At 35.3% G+C, this 16,164-nt stretch overlaps 1 protein-coding gene across 1 annotated transcript in view; it reads left to right on the top strand.

Moving 5' to 3' along the window:
- LOC135320962 (IQ domain-containing protein M-like) overlaps positions 1-16,164 on the top strand; it is a 213,249-nt gene that overhangs the window by 39,761 nt on the left and 157,324 nt on the right. The window contains 1 exon segment of the mRNA XM_064484195.1: positions 6,965-7,109. Within this exon segment, the coding sequence (XP_064340265.1) occupies positions 6,965-7,109 (145 nt within the window).

Raw genomic sequence — 16,164 nt, 5'->3', positions numbered from 1 at the left:
CATGATACCCTTCAAGTCCATCCAAAGTTGTCAAAAATGGCAAGATTTCATTCTTTTTTTTTTTTTTTAGTGGTTGAGTAATATCTTGTTGTGTGTATATATATCACACCTTCTTACCCATTCATCCATCAATGGACTTTAATTCAGTTAAGCTGAATTTGGATAGTCACCTGGTCAATATATCTATAATTTTTCTCAATAAAGTTCTGTCTCCACTTTTTGGTTTAAGAAAACATTATGAATAATCTATTCTTGTGACAATTTCAGATTGTGTCAGATTAGAGACTGAACAAATGCCTGGCTTATCCTTAACCCAACAGTTTTGGGTCTACTTTTACTCTAAGGCTGGGGCCACCTATCTTTGCACTGATTTTGTTTCTTCTGTGCTATTGGCTTATCCTCTGTTTAAAGCAACTTTCCTCCACTTCCCACACTCCTGGGTATTCTCGCAGTTTAAATGTTCACCTTAAAAAGAAATTACACACATTTCCACACATCCACCTGAGCAACTTTTATATATAGCAATCCTGACTTTCAGAATAAATCACAAGGACCTGTTCTGGTTGGGCAAATACAGAAGAACCTGAGGGGATGGATTTTGGCAAACCTTTGAGGAAATTAAAAAAATTTCCTCACCTTGAGGGCTAAAGTTGTACTACTAATATAGGAATTTGGAAAAAAAAACTAGAAATTGAAGAATAGATCAGGAATTCTGTGTGGAGCTGCTGTGTTCATTTTATAGATGAAGAAACTAAAGCTCAGAGAAACTAGGTCATTTGCCCAGGGCTGCACTGCTGGTAAGGGACTGAGATAGAATTCAAACCCATGTCTCTCTGACTTCAAAGCCCATGCTTAGTCTACATATTATATCATTGACTTAAACTATTTGATGACTAATTGCTCCCTAATCTAATCTAAAGCCATGTCCCAGACCTGTCTCTCTAGTTCTAGATCCAAGCATTAAGTTGCCCATTGGAAAGGTCCATAGTTAAATCAAACTCCACATAGCCTTACGTGAACCATTTTCTTATTCTACAGAGCTCTTCCTTTCCTGCACTACTTATATTGTTGAACTGTGCCACCACCCATCGTCCAAGCTGTGCACCTGGAATTTTCTTAGACCCCTTCAGCTTTCTCACCCCCCTGTTCAATTGGTTACCACTTCCATAACATTTCTTGTGCCACTCTTCCCCTCTGTTCTTCTTGCCAGAGCTTCTATCCATCACCCCTCACATGGAGAACTGCGGTGGTCTCCTAGTTGTCTACCTGCGTGTAGGCCTCCTCCCATCTGATCTGTCATATGCAGAGGAAGCTCCACTCTGACTTCCTTATTTCATGCCTTATAACCTTTTGATGGTCCCGTGTTGCTAATTGGATAAAATATGAATTCTCTAACATAGTACATGTGGCCTCCTTGGCCTGGCTCTTGCCCACTGTCCAGCTTCGTCACATGGCACTTCTTCACTAATACCCTGGGCTCTAGCAAAGCCCAAATCCTTATATTCCCTGACTGTTTCCTATTACTTTATGAATCTTTATGCTGTTCTCTTAGTCTGGTATACTCTTCCTCCCTAATTTTCTGACAAACTCCAACTCATTCTTTAAGCTCTTCCTTAAGTATACACACCCAGATATGATCTCTGGTCCATCAAGCAGAGTTGATCTCTCCATTTTTGGTCAATAATTTGCCCAGTCCTTTGCATTTTGACCTTTTGTTTACATGTTTGTCATGAGCAATACAATTTATGTGACCTATTTGGGAGTACCTGCTCTTTATTTTTATATTTATAGTACCACATACTGTTTTGTCACATACACTCTCTCTCATTTTAACTATATTCACTCATTATCTGCTGTTTTTCTTGTTTATTTACTTGCCTATGTATGTTTATATTGTTTTCTGTCTTGTTTGCTACTGTGTTCAAATGCCTAGAATAGAGCTTGGCATGTGATAGTTAATTCAACAAATGTCTTTTGAATTAATTCAGCAAAATATAGTTATAGAATTTTATCAGATCACTCTAATGATTCACACATATCATATATATAAATATGTAGAGACATATAATATATGTCATATATACATACCGTATATATAATATAATTTAACTTAATTATAGTATTTTCTGATATTGGAGAGAATTGTAACATCATCCATAACTTCTGGGACAAAAACGGGTCTAGAAAACTTGGAAAGTAAGAGTGGGTCCAAGATGACAGTGAAAAGGTGAGCTCAACAAGGAAAATGTTGACTTTCTAGGCAGAGTAGAATTTGAGATGAAAAGAATAAGAAGCATTATTAAAGAGTCAGAGCAAATGTGGATTGTTGCCTTTGATTTGGTTAAAAAACGTGTTATGATCATGGATTTTCATTTTTATTCCGCCATCAGCATGCTGCTTTGTATGTTGGACAGCTGCTCTGTTGATACAGTTAATGTTGTGCTTGTTGTCAAAATGCTGGTGGGGCAGGCCTGTGATGCACGTGTGGTCCGGTTTCAGACTGAGCCTGTGTGCAGAGTTGCTGTTGGAGGAATTCTTGATAGACTTTCTGCTCTAGAGGCTGCACAACAAACCACTGGGTAGTTGTCAGCACTGTAGCCATCCCTCCACTGGGACACTTTCATAGTCCTACTGTTTGGTTGGCACTTGAGGGCTTGTGGCTGTAGATGGCATCTGCTAGAATGTCAGTCACTCTAAGAAAACTCAAGAGACTATACAGTTTCCACCATTTCCTGTGGAATGCTCCAGTTTGGGTTTATTTAGAAATAATTAAGTAACATTGAGTTATATCAGTCATAAGGAGACTGCAGAGATTGCTCCATTTAACTATCAGCATTATTTATTTCCACCATTCGAAATATTCTTTTCCTTTTAAAGTTTTTATGTTGTTTGTTTGCATATGTTCTGCTTTAAGTTAATATGATCCAGAAAAAAACATAGACACAAAAACAGTGTTTACCTCAATGTTATGCTTCTAAAAATTACTGACTCAGGACAGTGAATTGGGGGAAGAGTGTGACAAAATTAGAGAAAGAACAACTAGTATGCTTTTTCAGTAGTTCAGTGCATAATAGTATTGGCTTGGGGTAGGATTGGAGAAATGGACAGTAGATAGGACATTGGATTTAATTGGATTTGGAGATAAAGGAGAGGGAGGAATCAAGAATGGTTCCTAGATTTTTGCCTTGGGCAACCTGATGGATGGTTGTGAAATACAGAACTTCAGAGGAAGAGTGCATAAGAGAAGGGGGGAGGAAAGAAAAGGAGATAGAGTTTAGGTTTTAAACCTGAGTTTAATGCGCCTGTGGAACATCCTTGAAATGTCTGGGATGCAATTGAACATGTGAGTCTAACGTTTAGAAGGAAGATGGGGCCAAAAGGAAACATTTGGGATCCAGTAATAGTTCTTAAACTCTTTTCACCTTAACACACCTGAAAAAGAATGTAAAACTCTCTCACTCATAAAAATAGTTCTATTTGGCAATAGTCCTTATTTTATCTCTGAGCTATCTCTTTCCCCAGGTGACTGAATGGCTCCTTACTTCATTCACGTGTCTGTTCGTTGTCCCACTATGAAAGAGCCGGCCCCGTGCTACCCTATAAAAAACAATACCTACCCCAGTCACTCCCTATTCCATTCAAAACACTTTGCTGCTCTTCACACCTCTTACTGCCAAGTGCTCACCTGTTTGTTGGCTGTGTTATTCCTTCCATCAGAATGCAACACACTGAGACAGGGATTTTGTCTCTCCTCTTCACTAATCTGTCCACAAAGACTAGAACATTTCTGGCACATGTTTTTGAATAAATTATTTTCAACATGATGGAGGATGTGTAATAAATAACATATTGGGAAGAGAGGATGTGAAATTTGGGAAATCTTCTTCTGGACATTATGATTCGGCTCCCTGACCAAAGATGCCCTCCTGTACTCTACCCTCATCCATAGATTTGAGAATCATTATTAGTGATACTGTCTGGAGCCACTGGAATTGATGTCATTGTCCAGATAGAGTCTATAGAGTAAGGAGAGAAGCATGGAAAGGTAAGAGTGGGAAAGACCAATCTCAGAGGGCAGGCAGAGGTGAGGATTCCACAAACAATGAAGCAAAAGCTAGAGAGATATGAAGAAAACCAGAATACGCTAGATCAAGGAAGTTCAGACACAGTACAAGAAGAGAGTTGGGTCCATGATTTCCAGTGCTGATAGGAATGAAGTCCTAAGCAAAAATAGGTAAAAGATATGAACCAGTACTTCACAGTAGGAGAAACATAAATGGCTAGTAAACATGAAAAGAGGCTACTCTTGCTAGTAATCAAAGAAATTAAGTCCCACTAAGTATCATATAGTAGTGGACTTCTCCAAACAAGCAATCATTCATTATTTAAAAAAGAAAGATATGACCATACCAAATAAAAAGCAAACTTGAAATGCATATTGGAAAAAAAAGTTTAAATCCTGATGTGTAAGTATGATACATTTTTCCTTTAAGTCAACATGAATTGGAAAATTATAATCAGTAATTTATGAGTCTTTTATTCTAATATTGCTGTTGTAAATATCAATCTGTACATTTTTTTTGGATTTAATTCTATCTTGAGAAACATTTAGAAATATGGGGGAAAACTTACATACAGAGATGTACATACCATCACAACTGAGGCATATTTCCATATGGAAGACTGGTGGAGAGGCATGCTGTAGTAACCACAAAGAGGGACCATTGCAATTTTCTCTCACCCAACTTCTTAACCATGGAAAACTCCTAGGTCACTTTCCGAATGCCTCGGATCTGAGAAGTGTTCTTCATAAGGTGTGTCCACAAAAAAGGATTTAGTAAATTTGTTGGGAAAACACTCAAATTGGGTTTGGTCGCTGCCTAGTGTCCTTGCTCTCTTAGCAAATGTCATCATTCCACTAAGCAGCATTCTAAGGTGGAATCTTTTGGCTCATATTCTAAGGATACAATTAAAACAGTGTTTGATTCTTAGTTATAAGCAAAAGAAACCTACTGACAGATTTAAGCAGAAAGGCACTGAGTAGAATATTGGGCAGAGGTCTGAAGAACTAAGCTCAGAAGCATGAAGGGAATGATGAAGGCTAGCCTAGATAGTGCCCAGGACTCTAACCAAATCCTGCACAGAGTCTGATGCAGATGCTGAATCCTGGATATTACTGCCTTCACAAATGCTACCCTTGAAAAGTGGATTCTTGCTCCATGGTTACTCTGCCACACAAATAGATTTCCCACTGTTTCACTTTTAAAAGCATTATTAGTTTCAAGTCAAAGCCTGATGCTGGTGTGGATAATGGATGAAGCTTTGTCACATGTCTGCATCCTAGCAACAGAGGAGGCTTGGGTCATAAGCATCTGATTTGTGGCTTCAAATTGTAGGAGGTGAGTTCTGCCTCCTACTAAGTTTCATACAGTGGGGAATGCTCCAAAAGTGTGAACAATCCATTATTTAAAAAAAAAACAAAATAACAAGAGTCTACTGGACAAAAGGCAGATTAAAAATACACATTATAAACTTTTATTGAATATTGAAAGACATTAGCAAACATTCAGAATCTGCCTGATTCTGATGGAATTCAGATGGAGGGATAAAGGAGAAGAGGGAAGTAGTGAAATTGTGCTAATTTATTTTTTCATTCAGGCAAAATAAGAAATATTATTTCATTGATAATATCAATAAATTAAGAAATATAGACTGAAACATTACATTTTAAAATTTCAGAGAAGAACCATGAAATTAAGCAAAGACAAAGAAAAATAAAATGACAGAAACAACCTTTAAAGAATCATACAAAACAGAAAATAAATGTCAAGAGCAAGAACACTCGTAAGTGTTATAAAAAATAAATATACTAGGGAATAAACCAAAACAAAAATTTACAGAATGTGTGAAAAATATAAAATGCAAGTAAATTAAGAGGAATATAGTGTGTAGTTAAAAGTGTGGGTTCTGGAGTGTCCTTGTTTTGATTTCACAACCAATTCTGCAACTTACTAACTATAGGACCTTGGGAAAGTTATTTAAAGATTTTATGCTTCAGTTTTTTTTTTTTTCTTACTTGTATAATGGTATGTAAAACACATGAAAGGAAAGCTGACTCAGAGGAAAATTCATAAACTTAACTACATTCCTAGCAAAATGAAAGTAGATAATTTAAATCTTTAAGAAGTCAAGGAGGGAAAATAAATCTAAAGGAATTAAAAAAGATGAGTAGAGAAATTAATGAGCTAGAAAATGTAAAATGTAAAAATAATTAAATTGATAAATAAAATGGAACTGGCTATTTAGAAAAGAAAACAAGCCTGCAATAGATGAATTTTTTATACTTTAATTTTTAAAAGTCTACTGTAGTAGAATGTAGAAAATGCATACACAGAAAAAATATAGTCACAGATGAAAAGTAAACTGATAAAATTTGCGCATATGCTGAAAAGGGTTAATTTCTTTAATATTCAGGTTCTAGAAATCAGGAAGTAAAATGTGAAAAAAATTCAGTTGAAAATAGGTAAAAGACATACATATACTATTTTCAAAAGAAAACACAAGTATTTGAGCTCTCAGAGTGGATAGCTTAGGCAAGAATCATCCATTACAGAATAATGCCTTACCAGATTTTTTTTTTTCTGGCTAAGTGGGCTACATATTATAGAAATCTGGATACCAACTTAGGAAGCTTCTATAAAAGTTTATTATTGAAACCTCTACTCTACAGGAAGTATGAGTATGTGATGACAGAGCAACTCAACATTGAAACTCTCTGAACTTTAGGGAGATTATCCCACTCTATAATGCATGTATTTAACCAGCCTAGCTTAGAAACATAAATAAATACATCCGTAATCTAAGAAACTGGGTGAGATTGATGAAATGAAAGGTGCAAAATTAGATTAAATTTACATAGGAGAATTATATATGGAGTTCAGCTGACCATACTACTGTTTTATAGGCTTTGTATCATGGACCAGATTTGAGAGCAGTTATAAACAAGTATTGCAGACTAATCTACTGTGTTAAATATCGACTTGGTCTTTGGAGGACAAGACAAATTATAAACCTTGCAGAGCTAGAGGAATGGATGGACAGAAAAAAATGTAAGTGATGCTGTCATTTCTGGTTTGATTTTAGGTTTGGAATTAATTTAACCGCTGGAAATTTATATATAATTTACAAATAATTACCTATGGACACCAAAAGTAGACCAGATTTTTCTTGCTGAATCTCGTTGCATCTTAAGCTGACATATTTTTTATTTTGATTAATTTATAAAAGATCTTGTGCTTATAAGCAACAGAAAAATCATTCTGGCTGACCAAAGCAAAAAAAAAAAAAAAAAAAAAAAAAAAAAAAAAAAAAAAAAAAAAAAAGAAAGAAATTTAAAGGAAAGATAGAAGAAAGATAGCTAAAGAATCAGATTTCCATTAGAACATGAACCAGAGCTGCTCCAGAGATCTAGAGAGCAAAAAAAAAAGGGGCAATCTCTGTTTACTTCTGAGTGCTAGATAAACTGATATCACTATATATATCACTTTGTTATTAAGCTTTAAATTCAAATTCTGAGAGAGCACCTGATTGGTTTAGGTTGAGATATGTGTCCAGCACTTTGCCATGGGAGGACAGAATTTGCTTGAGAGTTGCAGAGAAGCTATATCCATTAAGGGGATGGGTAGCTTCCTGAAGGAAAACTGCATATTGATAATAAAAGAATATTAATGGACACTCAACCAACTAAACAACAGATATCCATTACATGTTGCTTATTAGTGTTGAAATTCTATGCACAGAACAAGTTTCCTAATTTGTATCTTAACTTTCAGAGATCTTGATTTTTATTATATTCAATGAATTTAGTATTGCTTAAGATTAGGATGGCTATTACAGCCAGTTATTTTATGAAAAAATAAGTAAAGGATTCTGGTTTCTGCTTCCACATGTAAGGAGCTTGGAAGTCACTACTCCATCTTAACAGTAGAAAAGCTAAACAGACTAAAAAATCAGCAGCTCTTCTTGACTCTATAAGAGAGGGAAGAACACAGGACAAAATGCTGCTGTCAAGATTGGAGACATAGGCATGCAAATACAGGGAAATACAGGTTACCAGAGCAGAGACTCAGGAGCAGGAACTGATGGGAGAACGGTCCTGGGGTAGGAAAAATGAACTGTAAATGATGAATTGCTGGAGGCTCAATGTGGACAACTCTGAGAGTTAAACATTCAAAGGGGACCAGGTCATAGTGGGGCCTCCATAATACTGTGATATTGACAACCAGGAGCTCAACCAGATTCCCACAATAAATATGAGAAAATGAACCATTTTGAAATATGCCAGAGCACTCCATTCTTAACAAGGCTTGCCTTCAGGAGAAAATGATTAACCAGAGCTTAACCTGCTAGGTATTATCAGAGCCTAATGAACCTGGGAAAGAGAAAAACTCAACTCCAGTCCACTCTGACCAACTTCTCCCACCTGAGGAGAGAAAAAACCAAAAATGCTTGTGAAGTTCACAGTTCAGAGACATAAGCTCACTTAGAGACTAAGACTTAATCATAAGGCTTTAGAACACTCTCTCCCCCAACACCTTATCACCATATTACTAAAGGCTTTTTTATACCAGTTCCTTTTACCTAGTATATCATGTCTGGCTGTCAAGGAAAAATTACAATGTATTCAAAAACACAGTTTATAAAGACAAAGCAAACATCAGAACAGACATGGCAGTGATGTTGGAATTATCAGACTGAGGATTTAAAACAACTATGATTGCTATGCTAATTGTGGATAAAATAGACAGCATACAAGAACAAATAATGTAGGCAGAGAGATGGAAACCCTAAGAAAGAACCAAAAAGAAATGCTAATGATATAAAAACACTGTAACAGAAATGAAGAATGCCTTTGATGGGCTTATTAGTAGATTGGACATGGCTGAGGAAAGATTCTCTGAGTTAGAAAATATATCAATGGAATCCTTGAACACTGAAAATCAAAGAGATCAAAGACTAAAAAAAAAAAAAAGAAAAAAAAGAACAAAACGTCCAAGGATGGTAGGGCAATTACAGAAAGAGTAACTTATGTATAATGGGAATACCAGAGGGAGAAGAAAGAAAGGAGCAGAAGAAATATTTATAACAATAATGACTGAGAATTTCCCCCAAATTAACGTCAGACACCAAACCAAAGATCTAGGAAGTCCAGAGAACACCAAGCAGAATAAATTCCAAAAAACTACACCTAGGCATATCATCAAATTACAGAAAATTAAAGATAAAAAAATTCTGAAAAAAACACCTTGCTCGTAGAGAAAAAAAAATAAGAATTACATTTGACTTATCCAAAGCTGTACAGGAATGAAGAATGGCATGAAATAGTTAAAGTATTGAGAAACAGACCACCAACCTGTAATTCTGTACCTTGCAAAAATTATCCTTCAAAAGTGAAGGCTTTCTCAGACAAATAGAAATTGAAGCAATTTGTTGCCGGTAGATCTGCCTTGCAAAAAACTGCTAAAGGAAGTTTTTTAGAGAGAGTATTTTAGAGTAAATAATATAGGTCAGAAACTCAGACTATATGAAGTAAAGAAAAGCACAGAAGACATAAAATATAAGAGAAGAAATAAGAATAAATAAAATATTTATTTTTCTTATTGCTAAGTGATTTACAGATAACAATTTATTCAAAATAATACCAACAATATGCTCAATTATAATATACATATATAGCTTATGTATAATTATATATGCTAATATATGTATGCTTATAAATAAGTGAAGTAATGACAACAATTACACAAGGGATGAGAGGCAGAAATTAGGATTATTTTGTTATTGTAAAGTATTTGCATTACCCATGAAGTAAGATAGTGTTATTTGAAAGTGGATTTAGATTAGCTGTAAACATGTACTGTGAACTCTAAGGCAAGTATTTAAAAAAAAATTATAATAGATATGCTATGAAATAAGTGAAAATTAAATCATATAAAATGCTCAAGTAAAACTACAAAAAGCAGAAAATAAATAGAAGATAAAAACAAAAACAAAGAACAAGGGTAACAACCAAAAACACTATTGGATATAGTAGATATGAATCCAGCTGTATCAGTAATCAGTTTGAATGTTAAATGATATAAAGGCACCAATTAAAAGATAGACATTGTCAGAGTAGATCAAAAGACACAATCCAATTATATGTTGTCTACATGAAAACCATTTTAAATATAAAGACATACGTAGATTAAAATTAAATGGATGGAGAAAAATGCATCATGTTAATACTAATCAAATGAAAGCAAGAGTATCTGTATTAATTTCAGACAGAGCAGACTTCAAATTAAGGAAAATTATCAAGGATGAAGAAGTGCATTACATAATGATAAAGGGGTCAGTTCTCCAAGAAGACATTAGCAGTTCTAGTTGTGTATGTGCCTAACATAGCATCAAACTATGTGAAGCAAAAACTGATGGACCTGCAAGGAGAAACAGATGAATCCACTATCACAGTTGGAGACTTCAATGCTCCATTATAAGAAATAGACAGGTCAAGGAAGCAGAGTAGTACACACAGTTGACCTCAACAGTATCATCAGTCAACTGGATATAACTGACCTCTCTAAATTTCTTTATCCAACAGCAGTAGAATACATATTTTTCTTAATGTCACAAGCAACATTTACCAAGATAGGCCATACTCTGAGCCATAAATACACCTTAACAAATTTAAAATATTGGACACCATACAATGTCTACTCTAAAACCACAGTGAAGTTAAACAGGAAATCAGTAACAGAAAGATAACTGGAAAATCCCAAAATACATAGGGGTTAAACAACAGATTTCTAAATAACACGTGAGTCACAGAAGACATCTAAAAAGAAACTGAAAACATTTTGAACTAAATGAAAATGAATATACAACTTATCAAAATTTGTGGGATGCAGAAAAAGCAGTGTTTAGAGGGAAATTTATAGCACTGAATGTATATATTAGAAAGGAAGAAAGATAGATCTAAAATCAATAATCTAAGTTTTCACTTGAAGAAACTTGATAAAGAAGAAAAAGTTAATCCAAAATAAGTGAAAAGAAAGAATAAGAATTAGAGCAGAAATCGATGAAATTGAAAACAGGAAATCAATAGAGAAAAATCAATGAGTCCAACATGTGGTCTTTTGAAAAGATCAATAAAATTGATAAGCCTTAGCCAAACTGACTAAGAAGAAAAGAGAGAGGGCACAAATTATTAATATCAGAAATGAAAAAGGGGACATTGCTAAAGATCCTATGGATATTAAAATGATGATAAACACATCTATGCACAACTTTTTATGCTCACATATTTGTTAACTTAGATACAATGGACCAATTCCTTGAAAGACAGAATCTTCTAAAACTCTCTCAAGAAGAAATAGACAATGTGAATCGGTCTATATCTATTAATAAAATTGAATCCAAAATTAATAACCTTCCAAAATAGAAAGCACCGGGCCCAGATGGGTTCACTGGTGAATTCTATCAAACATTAAGGAAGAAATTATACAAATTTTCTACCATCTTTTTCCAATGTATAGATACAGAGGGAATACTTCTTAACTCATTCTATGTGGCTATCATTACCTTAATACCAAAATTAAGTGAAGACAATATAGGAAAACTACAAACCAGTATCTCTCATGAATATCAAAACAAAAATACTCTATAAAATAGTAGCAAATTGAATCCTAAAAAACATAAAAAGAGTTGTATGCCATAACCAAGTGGGATTTATCCCAGGTTTGCAAGGCTGTTTCAGTTTTCAAAAATCAATTAATATAAGCTATCACATCAATAGGCTAAAAATGAAAAATCACATGTTCATATCACTAAGTGCAGAAAAAGCAATTGACAAACTCCAACACCCATTCATAATAAAACTCTCAGTAAACAAGAAATAGAGAGGTACTTCCACAACTCGAGGAAGATTATCTTAAAAAACCTGCCGCTAGCATCATACTTAATTGTGAGTAACCTGAAGCTTTTCCTCTAAGATCAGATACAAGGCAAGGATATCCTGTCACCACTCCTTTTCAACATCATGCTGGAAATTCTTGCTAACACAGTAAAGGAAGAAGAGGAAATAAAGGCATACAGATTGGGAAGGAAGAAATAAAATTATCTTTGTTTGCAGATTACATGATTGTCCATGTAGAAAATCTGAAAGAATGGACAAAAAACTGTTGGGACATAATAAGCTATTTATATCAAGGTTGCAGGATACAAAGATAATATATAAATGTTAATTGATTTCCTATATACCAAGGATGAACAAGTGGACTTTGAAATTAAAAACACACTAACATTTACATTAGCCCCCCCAATATAAAATACTCATGTATGAAGGTATCAGAATATGTACATGATCTCTATGTGAAAAATTATGAGACCTTGATTAGCAAAATCAAAGAACTAAATAAATGGATAGATATTATGTGTTGATGGACAGGAAGACTCATTATTGTAAAGATGTCAGTTCTTCCTACTTGATGTATAGATTTAATGCAATCCCTTCAAAATTTAGCAAGTTATTTTGTGGATATCAACAAAATGATTCTAAAGTTTATATGAAGAGGCAAAAGACCAGAATAGCCAACACAATACTGAAAAAGAACAACAGAGTTGGAGTACTGATGCTACCTGACTTCAAGACTTACTATAAAGCTACAATTATTAAGACAGTGTAGTATTGGCAAAAGAATATACAAATATGTCGTGGAACAAAATAGGGAGTTCAGAAACAGACCCCTGTAGATATAGTCAACCGGTCTTTGACAAAGGAGCCAAGGCAATGCAATAGAGCAAAGATAGTCTTTTTAACAAATGGTGCTAGAACAGTTGGGCATTCACATGTAAAACAATTAACTTAAACACAGACTTTATACATTTCACAAAAATTAACTCAACATGAATCACAGAATAAGTGTAAACGCAAAACTATCAAACTCCTAGAAGGTAACGTAGGAGAAAACCTAGATGATGCCTTTTTAGATACAACACCAAAGACAGGATTCATTAAAGAAATAATTAATAACCTAGACTACAGTAAAATTTTAAAGCTTTTAATCTGTGAAAGACAATATCAAGAGAATAAGAAGACAAGCCACATAATGAGAGAAAATATTTTCAGAAGACATATCCGATAAAGGACTATTATCCAAAATATACAAGGAATTCTTAACACTCAACAGTAAGAAAACAAACAACTTGATTAAAATATGGGCCAAAGATCTCGACACTCACCAAAGATGATAGATCACAAGTAAGTGTAGGGAATGATGCTCCATGTCATTTGTTGTCAGGGAAATGCAAATTAAAACAACAAAGAGATACTGCTACACACCTATTTGGATGGCCAAAATCCAGAGCACCAACAACACCAAACACTGAAGACAATGTGGAGCCATACGAACTATCATTCATTGTTGAGGGAATGCCAAATGATGGCCATTTTGAAACACAGTTTGGTGGATTCTTACAAAACTAAACATACTCTTACTATACAATCCACCAATCATGCTTGTTGGTATTTACCCACATGAGATTTATACCCAAACAAAACCTGCATATGATATCTATAGCAGCTTTTAGTTAATTACCAAGGCTTGAATGCAATCAAAATATCCTTTAATAGATGAATTGATAAATAAACTGTGGTAAATCCAGACAATGAAATATTATTTAACTCTAAGAATAAATGAGATTTGAAGCCATAAAAAGACATGGAGGAAACTTAAATGCATATTATTAAGTGGAAAAAGCCAATCTGAAAAGGCTTTATACTTTATGATTCCATCTATCTAACATTCTGGAAAAGGCAAAACTGTGGAGAAAATAAAAATTCAGTGATTGCCAGGGGTGGGATGAGGTGGGTGGGAAGGATGAATTGGCATGCACAGAGAGGAGTTTTAGGACAGCAAAACTATTTCATACAATACTGCAATGATGGATAAATGTTATTATGTATTTGTCTAGACTCATAGAATGTACAACACCAAGAGTGAACTGTAAGGTGAACTATTGCCTTTAGTGATTATGATGTGTCAATATAGGTTTATCCTTGGTAGCAAATGCATTACCCTGGAGAGTGATACTGATAATGGGGTTGTGGGGTGGCTATGCTTGAGTGTGGTGAGGAGATATATGGGAAATTTCTGGTACCTCCTTCTCAATTTCATTTTAAATTTAAAACTATTCATAAATTTTCTTTAAAGCAACAACAACAAAATGATGCAAATAAATTAATTTGATTGAAATCAGTCATTTATTGCCTTGTAATACCAAAGTGCTACATTTTTTGGTAGTTTCAGCTAGCTATAAAATGTTTACTTTGCAGTGGACTGTAGGTTCCATGAAGTCAAGAACTGTGTCTGTTATGATCATTAATATGCACCTGCTATTAGCAAATGCCTGGTCTATCAGAAGGGCTCAAAAGTATTTTTTGAAAGGACAGTTTTTATTAAGTTTATTAGTTATTCTAAAATATGTTGCAGAGTATATACAACAAATAACCAGAATTCTTTGAGTTAGAATGCCTCTTTTTCTGTAGCTAGTGCTTGAGGAAGGAAGAAGTCAGAGAGAGAGAGATTCTATATAAGTCATGGAACTCAATCAGTTCACCCCATCCAATAGCCTGATTTCCAGAGGAAAAAGAAGAAGGAGCAAAGTGTTTGGGAGATGAAAAGACTGGAAGAAGAAGGGAGAAAGAGAAAACAAATGAGAGAGGCAGAGAAAGAGAAAACCCTTCTTTCATTAGGAAGCTGCTGGGACTCCTTTTACTTAAAAATCCATTGAAAAGTGAGGGAGAGTACAACTATCTTATTTAGGAGTTAGTCCCAGGAAATACTGTTAGTAGAATGGAGAAGTGAGACAGGGAAGGGATGGGGGGGAAAAGCAGATTACCACGTGGGCAACCTGAGCTTTATCCCTGTAGGGAGTAGTGTGGCCATCTTGCCTCAAGTGCTGGGTCTTTAGCCACCAGCTTCCCCAGTCAGTTGTTAAGGGCTGCTCCACTGGGAGCCTTAAATTCCTGGCACTTCTGGCTGTGCTGGTGGACAGAGTGGAGTCCTGCAGCCAGAGGGAGCCTTTAGGCAATGAAATGCAGGTGCGGGCACTTGAAAGTCAGGTCAGCATGCACAGAAATGTAAGGCAATATGGAAGGGGACATCAATAGCAACTGCTCTAATTTGCTTATTTGAAAAGAGAAAAAGTCATAGGTATGCTAAATAAAAATTTATGTTTATTTTCTACTGTGCTTCAGAATCTTGAATAGCTACTCATATTCAGGCCATCACTAAATATTTCTTGAACTTGTTGATGTCTCATGACTGTCCACTTCCACTGAATGAGTGAATGAATGGATAGAAAATTGAAGTCCATTGGTTGATTGCCGGGATGATACTTTAACTTCTGTTCGAAACCACTCTGATGCCCTTTGTCATTGGGAGCCCATATTTCAGAACTAACCCTGTACTGAGGCAGACCCTGCCCTTTTGCCAATGCTGATTAACAATCAGCTTCATGGGGCTTATCCATATACTTCAGAATGGCGAGTAAATACCATCTTTTGGGAAAAAAAATGTTTATGGATAGCTACACTCAAAACATATATGTCAATTCTTTTGGTCATTATCTAACCACTGTTTAATGCCAAGTATGGGAGATAGGTGAGGGAAGGCCCACCTGAATGGTTTTCTGGGGAAACCTTGAGCCAGGAGTGGCAAAGGACCTTGAACTAGGAATACATGAAGTCAATGAGCAAAATGCAGATATAGTAAGGGCGAAATCAGGAGAAGAATAAGTGATCCAAAATGGAATCACCAATTCAATTAGTTAGAATGTGAGTAGAAGTCAAAAAGAGATGGAAAAATTAGGGAAACTAAAAAAATGAATGCTGAAATGGGTCAACAGAACTCAGGCCCCCAGAAACCCTGACACTGAAGCCATGGCTTATGATGTGGTTGGAGCATTGATGGGTGCAGAGTCTATGGACAACTGTCATGTAAACCAGGCCAGAGGATGCCAGTGTTCTCTTTAGGGAAGCAAGTCCAAATTTCACTCCTGTGGAATGTGGGAGGGAGGAGCATGCCCACTTCCTTCTAACCTTCCCCAGGAGGCTGAGATAGT

Source organism: Camelus dromedarius, unplaced genomic scaffold, assembly GCF_036321535.1.
Source record: "Camelus dromedarius isolate mCamDro1 unplaced genomic scaffold, mCamDro1.pat HAP1_SCAFFOLD_45, whole genome shotgun sequence".
Taxonomy (NCBI): domain Eukaryota; kingdom Metazoa; phylum Chordata; class Mammalia; order Artiodactyla; family Camelidae; genus Camelus; species Camelus dromedarius.
Note: the sequence above shows the minus strand (reverse complement) of the source record. Positions and strands in the feature narration are given on the sequence as shown.